This window comes from Pelobates fuscus, chromosome 5 (genome assembly GCF_036172605.1).
Source record: "Pelobates fuscus isolate aPelFus1 chromosome 5, aPelFus1.pri, whole genome shotgun sequence".
Taxonomy (NCBI): Eukaryota; Metazoa; Chordata; class Amphibia; order Anura; family Pelobatidae; genus Pelobates; species Pelobates fuscus.
This window is the reverse complement of record NC_086321.1, coordinates 186,092,998-186,111,134: the sequence shown is the minus strand read 5'-3', so window position 1 is coordinate 186,111,134 and position 18,137 is coordinate 186,092,998. Positions and strand designations below refer to the sequence as shown.

Below are 18,137 nucleotides of genomic sequence, written 5' to 3'. Positions count from 1 at the left end.
CATGGGTTTGGTAAACTGCATTGGAGGCTCTGCAGAAATTAGCCATCACATATTTATCTAGGGACTAGGTTATTTATATTCGATTATATAGTGACTTTCATCTTCTGGACAGCACACCAGACTTTGATGATGAAGATGAAGATGAAGGTTATTCACAAAAAGTGAGAATTCAAAGTAAATTCTAAATGAAGGTCAAAATATCCAAACTGGAAAATTCCTCTATGCTTTCAGTTTGGCTTTAAATTTAAGTTCACTTTGAATCCCTTTGAATACTCACTTTAGTAAATAATCCTGAATATCTACACATAAGCCATACTTATGGATTCAATAAACTACTGTTTATTTTATCAGATGGCTTGCAAGAGACTCTTGTCCGGCACCGTTTCTACAAAATCAAATAAATCTACACATGCATTTGTACAAAACAGGTGAATGTTGGTTAGGCTAATAGCCGTGTCACTTCTTGGTGCCCTGCTGTTGGTGTTGATAAGGGGCAAATTATGCAGAATAATTAAATTATAAAAAAAACATTCTTCCTTCACTGAACTTATTGAAAACGAGTTTTAGGAACATCGCTACCCCATGATGCCCCAGAAAAAGAATGAAAATAATTATATATAAAGCTATAAAGAATTAAAAAAAAAATTGTATCACAACTAGTAGATAACTTTTAGTTAGCCTTGAGATAGTGCTAAAATGAAGGAGCATTTTATTTCAGAGTTTAACCCTGCAATCATAGCATGGCTGTATCTACTAAATGGCAATGTTTTACATTGTAGGATTAAAACTAATGGGCCACTGCACCTAGACCACTTCATTGAGATGGCGTTGTCTGTATGCCTTTATTGTTCCTTTAATACTTTTGTGTCTCTGCAAATTAAACTTTATTTATAGAAAGGAAACTTAGGTAAGTTGTTTGAGTTTGAAGTGTGGTGCTAAGTTTATGCACTTACCTCCTCTAGTTCTGTTTCATATGACTAAAAACAAACAAACAAAAAACAAACATGTTAAGAAATGAACAAGTGAGCAGACTACTACTTTACTTAGGTTTTGGACAGGTCATTTCTTCATGTTACATTTTACTAGGATTTTATAGAGCACAACTTGTTGTGTCATATGTTAGCATTTTGATCATGAATATATTTATAGAACCCCTACGCAAAGTAAAAAGAGACTTGGAAAGATTCCTTTCACTGGCTCCATGGAAGGTGTTCTCTCTCTGCAATGATCCTTACTTCCTTGAGCTGTTGGAACTGTTCCTTCAGGGCACATAGACTTGTATTCTTTTCTCTAAGTTCTTTCTGGAGGCGAATATGCATCACATTTTCCTGCAGTACAGTCCTATCGAGGTGAAATTAGAAGTTAAATCCCCCCCAAAAAAACAATACCAATGTTGAAAAACCATATAATCCAGAATATTTTACTACTTATTATATTAACTAGGATAACAAAAAAAAACCAAACAAACAAACAAACAAAAACCCAATAGGAACTATACATGATCAGTATGGAAACCAGACAACAATTCATATGGTTACATTGTTTATATTCATATGGTTTAAAACAAACGTCTGAAATGTAAGCTTTCTGCAGTATGTTTAGGACCAGGCATACATTGCTTACATACACAGATCAGAGACAACATTAAAACCACTGAAAGGTGAAGTAAACAATATTAATTATATTGTTACAATGATGACACCTGTCAATGGGGGCATCATATCTGAACAATGAGGGGCAATGGAAGAAAGTTGCATGGTCTGGTGAATCACGTGTTCTTTTTGATTAGGTGGATGCCCAGGCAACAGGATGCACTATGGGAAGAAGGCAGGCTGGCGGAGGCAGTGTTAGGGCATTTGTAATTAAAATAATATATGTCTTAAAAAGGATTCACTTCCCAGGTTTTTTACATTATGTTTACTTATATTCTATTTTTTTTTTTTTAGCAAATATGTATTTGAGAGGTATGAAAAATAAAATGGCAGAGATACTTCTTTAGTATGCAACTAAGCACATCCCTGTTAGCTCTGTCAATCATTATTTATAGGAGAAGATAAATCAGATTTGCAATGTTTGCCCTGCCATATTTGCATTTTAATGTCGGTTTTTAATTTAATTTAAAATAAAAATGGAACACCACAAGGATAAATAAAACACAAGTTATATTTGATTCTCAATGTTTAATTTGGTAGTATTATTTCCAGAGACAGGATGGTTCCACTTTAATAATTAATTGTGAAAGCTTCAAATGTTACTTGTGTCCTGGGGCTATTTTTAAGTCTCACGAAATGTACCTTTGTTCTTCAGTTTGCTGTATGCGTTGAAGGGACAGCATCATTTCTGTCCCTACATCCCTTGACCGCATGGCTACCATGTTCTTTAACAACGTGGCAGATCTGTCATCAACTTTGCAGTTTTGATTTTCAACAACCTGGAAACTGTTGAATAAAAGGAATATATCTTAATAAATGTAACTACGGTATTTGTAAACAAATGATTTCTTAGTCTGATTTGTAATTGATATGGACGGTTTCAAATATATTAAGCAAGCTATAGCTGCTGTAAAATAGTACACACAGTCTGTCAATCTCTGCTCTGGCTTCATCACTGAGGGCCTCTTCACACATCTGTGGGGGCCTCTTCTCCAGACTTTGCACACGTAGGCCTGAAATAACACACAGAGATAATCTAACATATTTTTTCCAAATATTTTTGAAATACAATGTGCTTCTCTTCTAATCAGATCTCATATATATTTCTCTGTCTGGCTATTTATGTGTACATCTCTCTCACCTCTCCTTGTTTTCTCTGGTAGAGTTGCATTTCGTCTGACTCCAGAATCTATCCTTGCTGATACTGTACTGTATGGACAGTGTCTACATCCATCTTGGAACTGAAGACGTTGCTTGAATGTGATCACTCGATTTCGTAAGGCTTCATTCCGCCGCTCCAGGTCTCTCACACGATCTTGTAAGTCTTCAATGGTTTCCTCAGCTTCAAGGTCTCTCCCATCTCTTCTTACACTCGCTGTTTTATTCTCCTCTGTCTTTCCAAGCTCTGCTGTCAAGCGCAGCAATTTTGTACTCATTCTGTGAAATGAAATTAAATGGAATAAGCCTTCACCTTCTGTTGCTCATTACCTGACCATGAACTAACATATTTAGTAATACATATTTGTCCATTGCACTTCTGTGTTCTGAGAAATGTTGTTGTAAATGATGCGTAGGCAGCGCTGTATTCTTCAAGGTAAACAAGGCATTTGCCTTTGGTGGCACTATCCGGGGGTAGAAGCGTGTTCTGGGGCTTCAGCCCATCATGCGGAACCCAAGAGCTGGCTAGCTGGCCACCTTAGAGCCCTCCAAAGGTGGCTTGGAGTGAGTGCAATGGAGGCGGCAAGGGAGATGTAATCTTCTTGCTCTGCTCCCTCGCGCACCGTGCTGTGTTGCTGGAAGCCGGAATATGACATCACTCCAGCTCTGGCATTACAACACTGCATAAGGGAGCAGAGCAAAAGATTATAGCTCTCTCGCCATCTCCATTGTGCACAAACCCAGCCCCACACCTGGAAGTCACAGCAGCTACACTGTACTCCAGGCACCATAACGACTACAGAGAGCTGTAGTGTTAATTGGGCCTGGATTGTTTCTTTAAATAATCTACCAGTGTCACTCCTAAGATTAGGTTCTGGATCTACCTCTGCCCCCAAGATATAATTAAAATATGAAATTATAGGAATGTAAACCTTTTTACCTTTTATTTTCTGATAATGACCAACTTAGGCCTCAATTCACTATGTTTTGGACATGCTTTTCAAATGATTACAATCTGTGAGAATTCACATTATTTATCTACAGAAGTCCCCATTAAAGTTAACGAGAATTATTTTTAGATAATTTGAAAGGTTCATCCAAAATTTTTAAAAGCTGATCCAAAAAATATTAAATTGATGACCTAGTTAATTAGAGTAATTGATGGTGTTATGTTACCTCTTGATTTTATCCTCTTGCTTTCTGGCATAATCCTTGAGAAGCAGGTTCTCCTCATGAAGTCTGAGGAATTTATCTTCTAATTCTTCCCGACTAATGAGGGATACTCTCCGACGCGTTTTTAAGTCCTTCTCTAGAATATAATAAGGATAGAGGAGGAGCATGTCAAAATATTGTATCAATAATGGCACACAATGAACACACTATCAGCACTTTTAACATCATTTTGCATATGTTTTAGGATTAATTAAACATTCTTTTTTTAATGCTTTGAATGTTTCCAAATTACAAAAAGAACCAGGTAAAACTAGCACATAATAAAATCTTTAGATAAAAACAGAAAAAATTCAGCTCTTGTACAATACCGATATAGTCCAAAGGCAGCTCAATCACCAAAAATTGAGTCTCTGTTGTCTGATAGGCTGCACCTTCTTTTCCCGTTTTATCGTACATAATACAATCTAATTGCACTATATTTATGTCTTGCCATAAGCACAGAAGACACTCCAGAGTCTTCTAGGGGAATAATTGTGATGGACATTATCATGGTTATAATGCCAGGATTACTCTAGGGCAGGGGTTCCCAATAAATTTTTCCTGTGGAACCCTTTGACATAGTGTATCAACATCGTGGAACGCCCCCTTCCCCTTCCTGCCTGGGGAATTTTTTTTTTTACAATTGCGCCATTTCGGTGTGTGTCAAGGTGTGTATATCTGTGCTTGTATGTGCCAGTTGTATATCTGACACACATATACACACACAAACACAGATACACACACCTTGACACACAGTGTGTATCTGTGTGTATGTATCTGTGTTTGTATGTGTCTATGTATCAAGGTGTGTAACTGTGTTTGTATGTGTCTGTGTATCAAGGTGTGTGTGTCTGTGTTTATATGTGCCAGTGTGTATGAATCTGACACACAGATACACATACTGGCAGATAGTGGCACACAGATGCACACACCTTAACACACAGTGCATATCTCTGTGTGTGTATGTATGTATCTGTGTTTTAAAGTGTGTGCATATGTGTTTCTATGTGTCTGAGTATCAAGGTGTGTGCATCTGTGTTTGTATGTGCCAGTGTGTATGAATCTGACACACAGATACACACACTGGCAGATAGTGGCACACCGATACACACACCTTGACACACAGTGTGCATCTGTGTGTGTGTGTGTGTGTGTGTGTGTATGTATCTATCTCTCTATCTGTGTGTCAAGGTGTGTGGTATCTGTGTTTGTATTTGCTGGTGTGTATATCTGTGTTTGTATGCGCCAATGTGTGTATCTCTGTGTCAGTTTGTATCTGTGTGTGTATATGTATCTGGCACACAGATATAAACACACACTGGCACACAGATACACACTGACACACACACATTGACACACAGATACACACACTCAGATACACACTGACACACACATCTTGACTCACAAACACACACACTCAGATACACACAGTGACATACACACACTTGCACCCACAGATACACACACACAGGGACATACAAACACACTGATACATACTGGCACTCTCACTGACAAACACACATACTCTTTTACAGACACACATACAAACACATATACACTCTCATTAACAAGAACAGATACATTCTCACTGACAAACACATACACTCACTGACAAGCACACATTCACTCTCACTGACAAACACATACAAACTCCCTAAGACACACGTACAATTTTTTTTTTTAACATTTTACTCCACCCAGCCGCCCTACCTTTAGGAGTGCTGGCATGGAGTCCCTGGGGTCCAGTGGGGCTGCTGGCAGCTGGCATGAAGTCCCTGTGGTCCAGTGGGGCTGCTGAGCGGCTGGTGTGCGGGCGGCGAGGGAAGAGTGAACTCCCTGCTCAGCTCCCTCGCGCGCCTCTTAGTGATGCCAAAGCCGGAGTGACGTCATATTCCGGCTCCAGCATCACTGCTTTGCCCGCAAGGTAGCTGAGCAGGGAGATCACTGCTCACTGCTCACTGCTCCCTCGTCACCCGCGTCCATTTTCTTTTTAAATTTTTTGGCCGAAAGCCCAATTGGTGTTCCGCGGAACCCTAGGGTTCCGCAGAACACCAATTGGGAAACGCAGCTCTAGGGCCATTCTTTATTAGGGATGCAAACCATTTTGCAAAGTTTTGCAAGGCCAGGCTGCTCTGTTTTAAGGCTGGCTGATTAATCTGCAGCTGTACTTACACTGTGCTGGGTGAGTGTCTCCTCAACCACCCCATTAGCACAACAATCTCCTGCAATGGGCTCCTTCTACCCAGATGCTGAGTAGTCATTAGTTAATACGGTCTGTCACCTACTGTCAGCCTCTTAGTGAACAGATGAAAGATCTCAGCCAATGAATCAGTGTCTACAAGTAAATATGCATCAATTGACATTAGCCAGCTAGGAACTCTCATTCTAATAACACGGTCATAAGTAGAGTTAAAACATTAACCCCTTGACACATGACGGAAATATTCCATAATGATTCCCTTTTATTCCAGAAGTTGTGTCCTTAGGGGGTTGAATATGTAAGTATGGGCATTGTTTCATGTTGAAATTCTGCGCATAAAGGGTCCTTGCACCACGACCGCTTCGAAACACTGAAAGGTGGTCATTGTGCTTGCATTATTCGTTTATTAACCTACATGAGCCCTTTCTCAAAATATTATATCTATACCCAATAGTTTCATCTGTGATGTCCATCCACAGTCGTTTTAGATGCTTTTTATAGATGAGAATAGACATTAATTTATTATAATCATTATATGGTAGTAATGTACAAAATAAAATGTATTCATGTGAGCCAAAATATAAATCTATGAATAAAAATAAACATGTGACATATGCTCTAAATGGTCAAACAAACTAATAAATGTCTAAAATACAGAATACTAAGATATTGCTGCCTGGTGATGGAAAGGCAAAATAAGTAAATAATACACCCCTATTAATGAAAAAAAAAAAAAAACAAAGTATCAATGCAAACTAAATCCATCCATATACAGGGTGTAATACTTGAATAAGAGCACTAGGTGGAGCCAATATAAAGGCTTTATTACCTCAGGCCAAGGATCCAAGAAGTGCTTGTTGCTTAAGCTAAATGGTGCAAGGCTTTATCACCTTGATAGATACAAAAAGTACCAAGCGTCCAAAATGCATACAAATGTGGCAATAAACTTGCTCAGATCAATGATTAATCCATAGGGGGACTAAGTGAGAGAAGCCACATAAAATATATAGTCCTAAAACCCTGTATATATTAAATATCCTGTCCTGCTTCTGTTGAACCTAACCTCGAAACTAATAAATGAGAAGGATGTGGTTGTAGGACCCTCAGCAGTTTTTCTAGAAAATACAGAATAAGACATCACAGAATTCTACTGCACTTTGCAAGAAGTAACCATTTTCCTGTCAACCATTGAGGAAGGCAGCTAATAAGAAGTACCAAAATGGCTGGATTTTAAATGGGCACATTAAGCAACGTAACCACTAGACATGTGCATAGAGAAATTATTTGGTGTTTTCGGTCATTCTGTTAAACTAGAATTTTTTTTGACCAATTTTCAGAGACATGCCTCCTTTTTTTAGCTGAAATTTGGTGAACATTTTTGCTGATCACCGAATTTTTGGCTGAATGTTAATCTCTATGGCCTGCTAGCAGCCTACGGGCAAATAGTTAGTAATAAGACTCAGCAGCACGCGGGTTAACAACCAACGTGATGGCTGGCCAGAGCTTGCTAACCTGCCACCACAATAATGTAAAAAAAAAAAAAAAAAAAGCCAATGGGATCCCCATATTTTTATAATAAGAGATCCTTATACTTCCAAATACCATGTGGCACATGGAAGGTGAAGGGGCCTGTAAAAAACATGGGGGGAAGGGGAGCTTAGTAGGGAACTTTTCCACTAGTAGTAGAGTGAGGGCTCCAAATAAATATTGAAAGGGGGAGGTGGACCCCAAGCTACCCCCTTCCCACTTATAGACTCTGCCTTTCCCCCTCACAGTTCTTACGGTGAGGGTGAACACTAAACCTAAAACTTGTAAGGAAAGAAATTATACTTACCATTATTCTTATTTCTTCTAAATCATCTTTTCTTCAGCCCCCAAAAAGGTTAGAATGAATTCCAAAGTACCATGATGCAGTTATTAAAATAAAAATGTACCGGATCACAAAAAACAAACCAAAAAAATCCCTGCTGTAAAAAAAACACAAACCTGATGCAATAAAAGTTATCCAATTTTGCTCTGCGAAGGCTCATTGTAGACTATTGGGAGAAAAACCTGATGATCATGCATAGCATGGGAATTTTATCTTTTTTTTGTTGCTTATCTTGTTTTATTGCTCCTCCTCACTATTATTAGGGTGAGGGAGCTAGGCAGGGTTTAAATGCATGGTTTGTGTAAATGGACCTAAACTATAGCCAGTCTATAGACGGAGGTGGCTGCGGCTGGAAAGCTGTATATAGTCCATTTATGCTCACAGGAATTAAATAAAAAGCATTATATTTTAGATCCTTAATTAGCTAAATGCCAAACTGCTTTCAAATGATATTGCACGTCTCTCACCTTTCATTTTTGGTGCTGTCCGAACATGGTGTTGGTGAGTGTGGGATCCTGTTGATAACTCTGAAAAATAACAATTATTAATGTGCAAAGCGAGACAACTGTGAGGTTTGGTAAACAACGTGAGTAGCGGGTAATAGAAGTCATTTATTTAGAATACCTGGAAATTGCAGCAGTTTAGAAGAATAATTAAGATGTCCCAACCCCCACCCAAAAAAAATACACAGGGCAACTTTTAAATAGCAGAATACAACAATAATAAAATGCACACCCTATTTATGTAAGTAAACAAAATAGAATTCCAAACACCACTATTTTATTATATCTTAGTATGTGAATGAGCTGCCAGTTACTTCATTGAGAAATCATGCTATTTCAAAACCTGTTCTGCATGGTGTGATTTACACTGTGAATTAAAAAAAAAACAAACGAATATTCGCCACTCCCCAATATGAGTGGGTGCTATTATTTTTGCCATCAGCAATTTGCTGCTGCCAATGCCAATGATTTATTCATTTCTTGGACTGAAAATGACATGCCAGCGGAAGAGGGCAAGAAAACACCATCAGGGTTATTCACTAAATTGAGAATTCAAGGTGAATTTCAAATTCAAGGTCACAATAGCCAAACTAAATGCTTTTAGTTTGGATATGCTTTTAGTTCGGATAATATGGTTTTAAATTTGAGATTCACTTTGAATTCTCACTTTAGTAAATAACTCTGAATGTGTCAGCTCCTCTTCCAGTATAGTACGAGAGAGTTGCAGACTTATTAGAACGCTGTCAGATCCCCTGAGTGTGAGCTGACCGTTTTCTTCTAAGGACAGCGAACGCAGATAGCAGCTGCATCAAGGAATCCATGTCCCATCAATCTTGGGTGGAATATGTATTTACAGGTGCTGCCATAAACTTAAAGGACCACTATAGGCACCCAGACCACTTCAGCTCAATGAAGTGGTCTGGCTGCCAGGTCCATCTAGTTTTAACCCTGCTGCTGAAAGCATAGCAGTTTCAGAGAAACTGCTATGTTTCACTGAGGGTTAATCCAGCCTCTAGTGGCTGTCTCACTGACAGCCGCTAGAGGCGCTTTCATGATTCTCACTGTGAAAATCACAGTGAGAAGACGCTTGACGTCCAAAGGAAAGTATTGAGTAATGCTTTTATATGGGTTGTTTGAATGTGCGCGCGGCTTATGCAGGGGATGGAGAGTTCCCCAGCACAGAGAGAGCCCAGCGCTGAAGAAAGGTAAGTGGCTGAAGGGGTTTTAAACCATTCAGCCCATCGGGAGGGGGGCCCTGAGGATGTGGGGGTACCTTAAGACCCTATAGTGGTCCTTTAAACGAACCCTAAAGTGTTGCCCTGACCCAAACTTTAATGTAAAATATACACAATACAAAAGCATGTATTAGGAAAAAAATGATACCGTACTGTAGTTATGTACACATTCATAAAAACAAATAAATATATATATATATATATATATATATATATATATATATACACACACACACATATATATATATATACACACACACTGTTTGCATTTATGGATGACTGCATGACCTAAATTTCAATCTAAATTACAAAAGCTACTACAGACACTCGTAAACAGGGCCGCCATCAGAAATGTTAGGGCCCCTAACACAGCTCAAGGTCTGGGCCCCCAAGAGCCCGCCTACAATCATATCCCCAGGGCCTGCCTCCAAATCCCGCCCACAGGACCCCCCTGTAATTCCACCCACAAGGAAGCAGTGTTTGTAGAGTGGATACAGGGTGTGTGTTTTGTGGGTGCAGTTTGTGTTTGTGTAATGGCTGAAGTGTGTGTTAGTGCATGTGTAGTGGATATATATAAAATTGATTTTTTCACACCTCCTGGGTGGTATGTTTATTCCTCATTTTCGGGTCCTCTACCAGAGGCCTGTGAGTTTGAGGGTTCTGCGCAGTATCTTAGCTGTTCCTGGAACTGCACTCTTCTGGACAGCGATCTCAGATGTCCCACCTGGAATCTGTTGAAGTCACTCCCCCAACTTGGGAGGAGTCAGAGCCATATATATATATATATATATATATATATACACACACAAACATACATAAATACATACATACATACATATACACATACACAATTTGTGTTTGAATGTAAGAATGTTTTGTATAGAGTATGTGTGTAAATGTTGGCGTTTGAATGCAGGTATGAATTTGTGTGTAGTGTATACACTTCCATACACACTGATGCTCAGAAACATACACTGACACACACATATACCCACACATACATAGACACTCAAACATCGCAGAGTGAGCTGACATTTTTAAAAGGGGGCCGGTCGTGCTATTACACGGCCTCAGTGCTGACCGGGCCTGTTAAGATATGGGGCCCATCAGGTGACCTTAAATGCTTTGGCCACCCGATGGACCCCATCAGCATGCAAGCCCCAGTGCAGTTGTCATCCCCTGATGGCGGTCCTGCTCATAAATAATCATTACTCATGGTGTTTCAAAGGGACAGAACACTGTACCAAAACAGTCTGTGTTTCTTGCAGGTTTTCTTTTCTCAAATTTCTTTGAAATAATTGGCCTTCAACCCCACTCTCTTGTTTTCCAAGTCCATTAGAAAGTAATGAGACAATTGGAATTAAGAAATACAAAGGAGCACAGACAGGCATCATGTTTCACACTTCACCCTGTTTTATTACGGTTTGTCTCAACACAACGTACTTGGCACTCACACAGCGCCGCATATACAACATTAAGACAGGGCCCCTCATTCAAACACAAAGATTATTGCTTTGGAGCTTATTGATACTCATCCATGTCACACAATATTGTGAGTTATATTGCTTTGCAGTGCTGTGGTTTCCTAATTTACATTGCTTGATTTTTTTGTTGTTATGGACAAAAACTATGGGTTAAACATTGACCTCAGAGGCATTAATGGGGATGGGGGTCTATTGAGGCTAGAGTCCAAATCTTGGGCAGAAAAGCTCAGAATCTCTTACCTGAAGCACTGCAATTATTAGCCCTGGTACTCCCCAGCACTGTCACAGACTATGTGCACATTAAATGTGTGGCTTAACAGTGCTAGGGAGATCTGGGGCTAATAATTACAACTTCCTGATTGCCAGGCCTTCCAGAAATGTTTGATCTGTGGGAAACTAGAGCAGTAGTGTTATGAAATGAAGTAGTGGGGGATACGAAGAAGCAGCGGAAGATTGGCAATGAAGACTGTGGGGTGGTGGTCTGAAGGAGCAGGGAGACTAAGAAGAAGCACTTGGAGGATGAGATGAACGGTGGATGGGTGATAAAGAGCAGTGGAAGGGTGGTAATGGGGGATAAGGAGGAGCAGTGGAAGGTGGCAATGAAGTCTGGAGGGGGGGGAGTGGAGGAGGGGTGGTGGTATTAAGGAGCAGGGAGACTAAGTAGGAGCACTTTGAGGATGAAGTGAACAGTGGGTGGGTGATAAAGAGCAGTGGCAGGATGGAAATGAGGGATAAGAAAGAGCAGCGAAAGTGTGAGAAGTAGCAGTGGAGGGTGGGGGGCTGAAGGAGGAGTGGGGTTGAGAAGCGTTGAAGGCAATAAGAAGATATATTAAGGCCAGTAATAAGGAGCAGGAGAGAAGTAAAAATGCTGCGGAACCAATTTTTTGATGACCAATCTCCCTACAAAGAGGAGAAGGAGACATGGAAAGTATATCAAATAATATTTATAAATACAATGTATTAAAAAGGTAAAGTGACATGCCAGAGTGAACTAATATATCCTCCTAAGTTGCCCTTAACTAAGTTGCTAAATGTGGGAAAAGGAGGACCACAATTTACCAAAAGCCAAACAGCACTCAACATCATATAGCCTCTACCACCATACTCGCTTTGTGTGATGAACCCGACACTTAATAATAGGATACTGGGTGGTGCTAAATACACTGCACACCAGGGTTGATTAATTGTGTGTTGACCACACAAAATGCATACTCTGGTGGAGGCTATTTCATGTTGAGTCCTGTTTCCTGACTTCATATTTTGATATGCTATAATAAAGTGATTCACGGACAACCCCTGCTTAATTTTTTGTTATAACAGTCGAGGAGTCTTCTTATTGAAGTATGTATCAATTACTGATGACTGCAGTCTGGCTCTCGAATAGCGTGCTAACAAGTCCAATGGGATTCTCTAAATGGTGATACGCCTTCCTAAGATTTATTCATAAAGTGCAAAGGTAAATGCTTTGCAAAATATTAAGTTTTATGTATACACACATCTGTTGTAATATATAAGAATGCATGTTATACAAGAACAAATACTGCTGAGTTATACAATGCAATATTTAAAAGAAAAAAGGGTCTTTGACAAAATGTTAGATAGGACATAAGACAAAAACTAGTTGCCCATTAAGAGGGAATGGTTAGTTAAAGGGTTACTCCAACTCTTTTTTTGGATGGGGAAGGGGCAGGAGGGGAAGAGTTTCTATTTAAAATGCCCTATTAATTATGCCCCACCCTAAATTTTGTGAATTTCCTGGTGCTGCCTTCCATGCCTATATCCAACATGAACAAGGGCCTTGTGCAGTCCTGTGGCGAAACCAACTTCACCACTGTGAACTGGAGAAGCCTGGTTGCTAGCCTCCTGCCCGCTGACTATGGCCCCTGGACATATTGCACTTTAAAGACTATATTTGGGCATGTAATAATTTATATTGCTGCTACTGGCCCTTTAAAATCAGCGATGGACATTTTGGGACTACTGTCCCTTTAAGACGGTGAAGCATATTCTATTGTACTGCCTGTATATTGTATATGTATTTATGTATGCAGTTAACCTGGGTTATATATATATGCAGCCTTCATCTGATTGTTCGGTAGAATCACTCCATTCCTTGTATTGAGGAAACTACCGAACAACCAGACCACCCAGAACTAAGTGTGCCTCCAATTACCGTTTGCAACAATGTTGCAAACGGGTAATTGGCAATCAGTGCAGTGTGGTCTTTGTCCTCTGGGTGGCCGCCATTCAGGAAACTAACACGTGGCGGCGGCCATCTTTAACTACCGAACAGCGGTGTTTTGCCGTCGAGTGTCTGGAACTGAAATCGGACACTCGACTAGGCAAACACCGCTGAGACCTCCAGACTTCCAGGATTTCGTGGGGAAACTACCGAACGGCCCGCCGTTCGGTAGAAAGAAACGTACGAACTAGGGGATTCATACGAACTCCCCTTAGTCTCTATAACACCAGTAATTCGTATGTTTCATTCACCTGTTTGGGACCGACCGCAGGGCCAAAATGCATGGAACTGTTTTCGGATACTTTACCCATGCGGTCGGTCAATACTTTAAAGTCACATAACTCCCGAACCCTTTATCCGAATGGGCTGATTTTAACATATGTTGTTCCTCCAGACTAGGGATATCTGGAGATATTGGATTTGTGGATGTACCCCAAGTATTTAGGGTACATCCAAAACTTGGGTAAAACTATGTCCCTGTTAATTGTGTTAACAGATATGTTGGAGGGAGGAGATGTGTGGGTTGTACCTTAAACTGGATTGGTGTACTGTAAACCCCTCCCTTGCATGGGAGAATCTCATATAAGCCTGTGTGTGAATAAATCAGTGTTGTTGCTGTTTAACCCTGAAGCTGGAGTGTGTCTCTTTCTTGGGGGGAAAGGGGACTGTATGCCGACTGCCAGGAGTGTAAGCTGTTTGTATTGCTTTTCCTGTTCGGCTGCTTCCAGGGTTCGTGTGTCTGCTGTTCGAGAGTTGGTGAATTCGTGCAGTTTGGGAGTTCGGGAAGTTGGTGCTTATGGTAGCTGCTGGTGTATCTAAAAGGGATTATCGCCTAAACGGATTTTTCCCCTTTTATGCTGAAACGGTCCGTTACAAGTCCAATAAAAGGGATGCCTCTGATTGGTCCATTACGCTGTCTCAGAGAACATGCTTGCAATCTGAGTCAGCAAGAACAGGATTTTGTAAGGGGTTGTTAAATAGATTTAAACAACAAAAAGAGCAATACTAAGGGGATAGAGCAGCGAGCTCAACGTGGTGAAGGAGAGAGGTGAAAAAGACCCTTCCCTTTCCAGACTCTGCCTGCATATGAGAAGTTCAGTATGTCCATTTCAAGCGTGTAGTGTGTGCTGACAATAGATTTATTTCATGTAGAGAATTTAATTTTTGTAATTCAAATCACCGAAGTGGTCATGGTGTTTGGAGTAACCCTTTAACCCCTTAAGGACACATGACATGTGTGACATGGCATGATTCCCTTTTATTCCAGAAGTTTGGTCCTTAAGGGGTTAAGGACTTCAAGAAATTGTGGGGGAAAACACACTGCATGAGTCAAACTATTTTTCAATTCACCATAAATTCTGGAACACTTACTTATGTAATGAAGTATGTCTAATAGAAAGTGCAAGGAAATATATAATATTTATTGTAAATCTTATTTTGTACAAAAACAAACCCTATTTGCTAAATTTAGAATTGTGGGAAATTGAAAAGGGAATAGCAAATTTTAGGGAAAATAGCTCAATTTGAAAAACAATCATACTAAGCGTCATCCTAAATATATTTGCAATTCACTCGTCAATTTTCCTTCATTCCTAAATTTTTGAGAAAGTATGTAGAATAGAAAACAATGAAGCATTAAGGCACTTCTCAGATAAAAAATACTGTTACCTTGTATTGCTCTGATAACTGCTGGTTTGCAATCAGTGTCCTTCACAGGCAGGTCCGAAGCGGTATCATCCATTACTGACATCTTTACTCTGCACTTTGACTAGAGTTATAGAACAAGATAATAGGATTCCCGTGAAAGGGTACCCAAGGCCTGTAAACATAAACAGGAACAAAGGGCAGTAAACTACCATGCTCAACAAATGACAAAAAGGTGTATACAAAGCACAACTCCAGTATATAAAAATTTCCCTTAACAATGTTGCCCCAAAAAATGAGTTTCAGTATAATGATGCTGCAATGGTTCTGTTCTCATAACACAATTTTAATAGAACATTTCCTTTGCAACACAGAAGTCCAGCCCTCACCCATGAGAGCACTAGATGCCCTGGTTTGTAATTCCCATGACAACAGATTCATGACTAATTCCTATGAATAATAAGTGTAGTTACCCCTTATTTACACATATAGCCCTTTAATTCTTTCCCCAATTACCCCATAACCTTAAGAACTTTATAGGAAGTAAGTACCGATTACCTCTAGGTACCACTCAAATACTAACTATGAAATATTCCTGAAACCTATATATCCCTAAATCCACCCCTAACCCCACGAGTCCCCTGACCTTTGAGGTGAAATAAACATAGAAACATAGAATGTGACGGCAGATAAGAACCATTCGGCCCATCTAGTCTGCCCAATTTTCTAAATACTTTCATTAGTCCCTGGCCTTATCTTATATCTAGGATAGCCTTAAAAAGTCTGCATTGTGAATGCCTGTGTGTAAAGCTCCTATTAATGTAATGCCTTACATTACAGTGTTGCTCAAATAATGTAACAGTATTGTAGCAGTAGCTTCTATTCATGAATTCCATACAACTGCTGACATATAATAGATCTGGTTTCTATTTGTCCTTTTATATGGTTGTCGGTTTCCAATCGTTTTTAGCATTTTACCTTAGCTAGCTTTTCTTTCCTCTTCTGCTCGGTGTCTCCTTTGCTGTGTTACACTATGTTTTGGATTACATTCCTGATAATCTCAGTCCCATCTGCTGGGTGAAAAGTGTGGCCAATCCACTGAGGGTATTACTATGACTGATTGCCGAGACAAATCCTCACACAGTGGAATAAGCACATCAAAACACTGTGTCTGGGAACAAGGAAAGAACAAATACATAGCCGTGTCTATTTATATAGTAGTAACATCTATAAAGGGCATGATAGAGACAAAAAAGGAAATAATACTATTTATTAATATATAAATATTATTCTCACTAATGTAAGAATTACCAGGAATTCAAAGTCAATTTTCAAATGTTAGGCAAAAATAAACTATTTTATTTTTTATTTTTTACATCCTTCGAATTCCTGGCAGTTCTCACGTTAGTAAGTAACTCTGACAATGTTCATATAAATAAAAATGCAAAGTACAAAGTGGTTGCTGCACAACTGCTTAGCAGTGAGTTTATTTTGTCATATAGTGTGTGCATAAAGTATACACTTTCAGACGCCACAAATATACACTATAAAAAAAGTTTATATACTGGCTTTGTATTTTAGTATATTCTTATTCGTTGAACACTGTGGTCTGAGCATATATTTTTTTATTGCAAATCTTTGGGTGACTTTGAGAACTGTATCATTTACCATTGGATGATGTTCCCATATGTAAACTGAAAGAATAGTAAGACATACGGCTAGTGAAATTTTTAAAATCTTTTTCCCTACTGTTGAGAGCATTTGTTTACATGTGTTGTATTGTCGTACATCTGTTAAGTGTAAAATAGGCATGAAAATCATAATATTTTTGGAATGGAAAGAAGTTACCAGTCTTCAAAAAAGGAGAATCAGTGCAGTGGGTACATTGGCAGGCTGGCATCCAGATATGGTATTGGCTACTGACCCTGGGACAACAATATATAACACTGAAACATCATTTGACAAACAATACAGGAGAATCTTCAGCTCACAATGAATAAAGCTCATCAGGCAAATAACTAGTTTTCTGTGCTGCTAACCACGCAGCATCTAGGGAACCACCTCTGCAGGTTCGAAAGACATGAAACCATTTCAGCACATAAATGGTCAGTTCAAAACTGTGGGAACTAAAACAGTGAAACCATATTTGCAGAACTTTGCTAGTTTAGTTTTGAAGCATATAAACACATTATACTGGTTCATGAAGAAAACATGATCTAATAACCAGCTTGTCTAATTAATAGTGAAATGGACACTATAGTCACCAAACAATTTGTGTATCTATCAGGCCTGTGAAGTTTCACTGCTCAATTCACTGGCATTTATACTGAGGGAAAAAAGTATTTGATCACCTGCTAATTTTGAATGTTTGCCCACTGACAAAGAAATGATCAGTCTATAATTTTAATGTTAGGTGTATTTTAACAGTGAGAGACAGAATAACAAAAAAAATAAAAATCCAGAAAAACGCATGGCAAAAAAGTAATACGTTGATTTGTATGTCAATGAGTGAAATAAGTATTTGACCCCTTCGACTTAGTACGAGAATTGTCAGCTTGCTAACCTGTATAAAAGACACCTCTCCACAGAAGCAATCAATCAATCAATCAGATTCCAAACTCTCCACCATGGCCAAGATCAAGGAGCTGTTCAAGGATGTCAGGGACAAGATTGTAGACCTACACAAGGCTGGAATGGGCAACAAGACCATGGCATACCATTTGTAATAGTAGACAACCCAATGTATTGCAAATGGGGTTTGTCCAGCCTTTTTTAGTAGCCACTTGGTCACAAACACTGGCCAAAGTTAGTTTTAATATTTGTTTGTATGTGAAAAATGCAAAAAACGAATTTGAATGACAATTTTGCCCAGTGTTTGTGACTATGTGGCTACTAAAAAAGACTGAACATACCCCATTTGAAATACCTTTACTATTG

General features: G+C 39.2%; 1 protein-coding gene across 1 annotated transcript in view; it reads right to left on the bottom strand.

Annotated features, from left to right (window-relative positions):
* The window catches only part of RPGRIP1 (RPGR interacting protein 1), a 72,045-nt gene that overhangs the window by 47,506 nt on the left and 6,402 nt on the right, over nucleotides 1-18,137 (bottom strand). The window contains exons 2-9 of the mRNA XM_063456507.1: nucleotides 15,225-15,324; nucleotides 8,560-8,619; nucleotides 3,987-4,119; nucleotides 2,794-3,089; nucleotides 2,578-2,665; nucleotides 2,295-2,438; nucleotides 1,236-1,341; nucleotides 954-977 (exon numbers count right to left, since the gene is read on the bottom strand). Of these exons, the coding sequence (XP_063312577.1) occupies nucleotides 954-977; nucleotides 1,236-1,341; nucleotides 2,295-2,438; nucleotides 2,578-2,665; nucleotides 2,794-3,089; nucleotides 3,987-4,119; nucleotides 8,560-8,619; nucleotides 15,225-15,324 (951 nt within the window). The remainder of the gene's footprint in view (nucleotides 1-953; nucleotides 978-1,235; nucleotides 1,342-2,294; nucleotides 2,439-2,577; nucleotides 2,666-2,793; nucleotides 3,090-3,986; nucleotides 4,120-8,559; nucleotides 8,620-15,224; nucleotides 15,325-18,137) is intronic.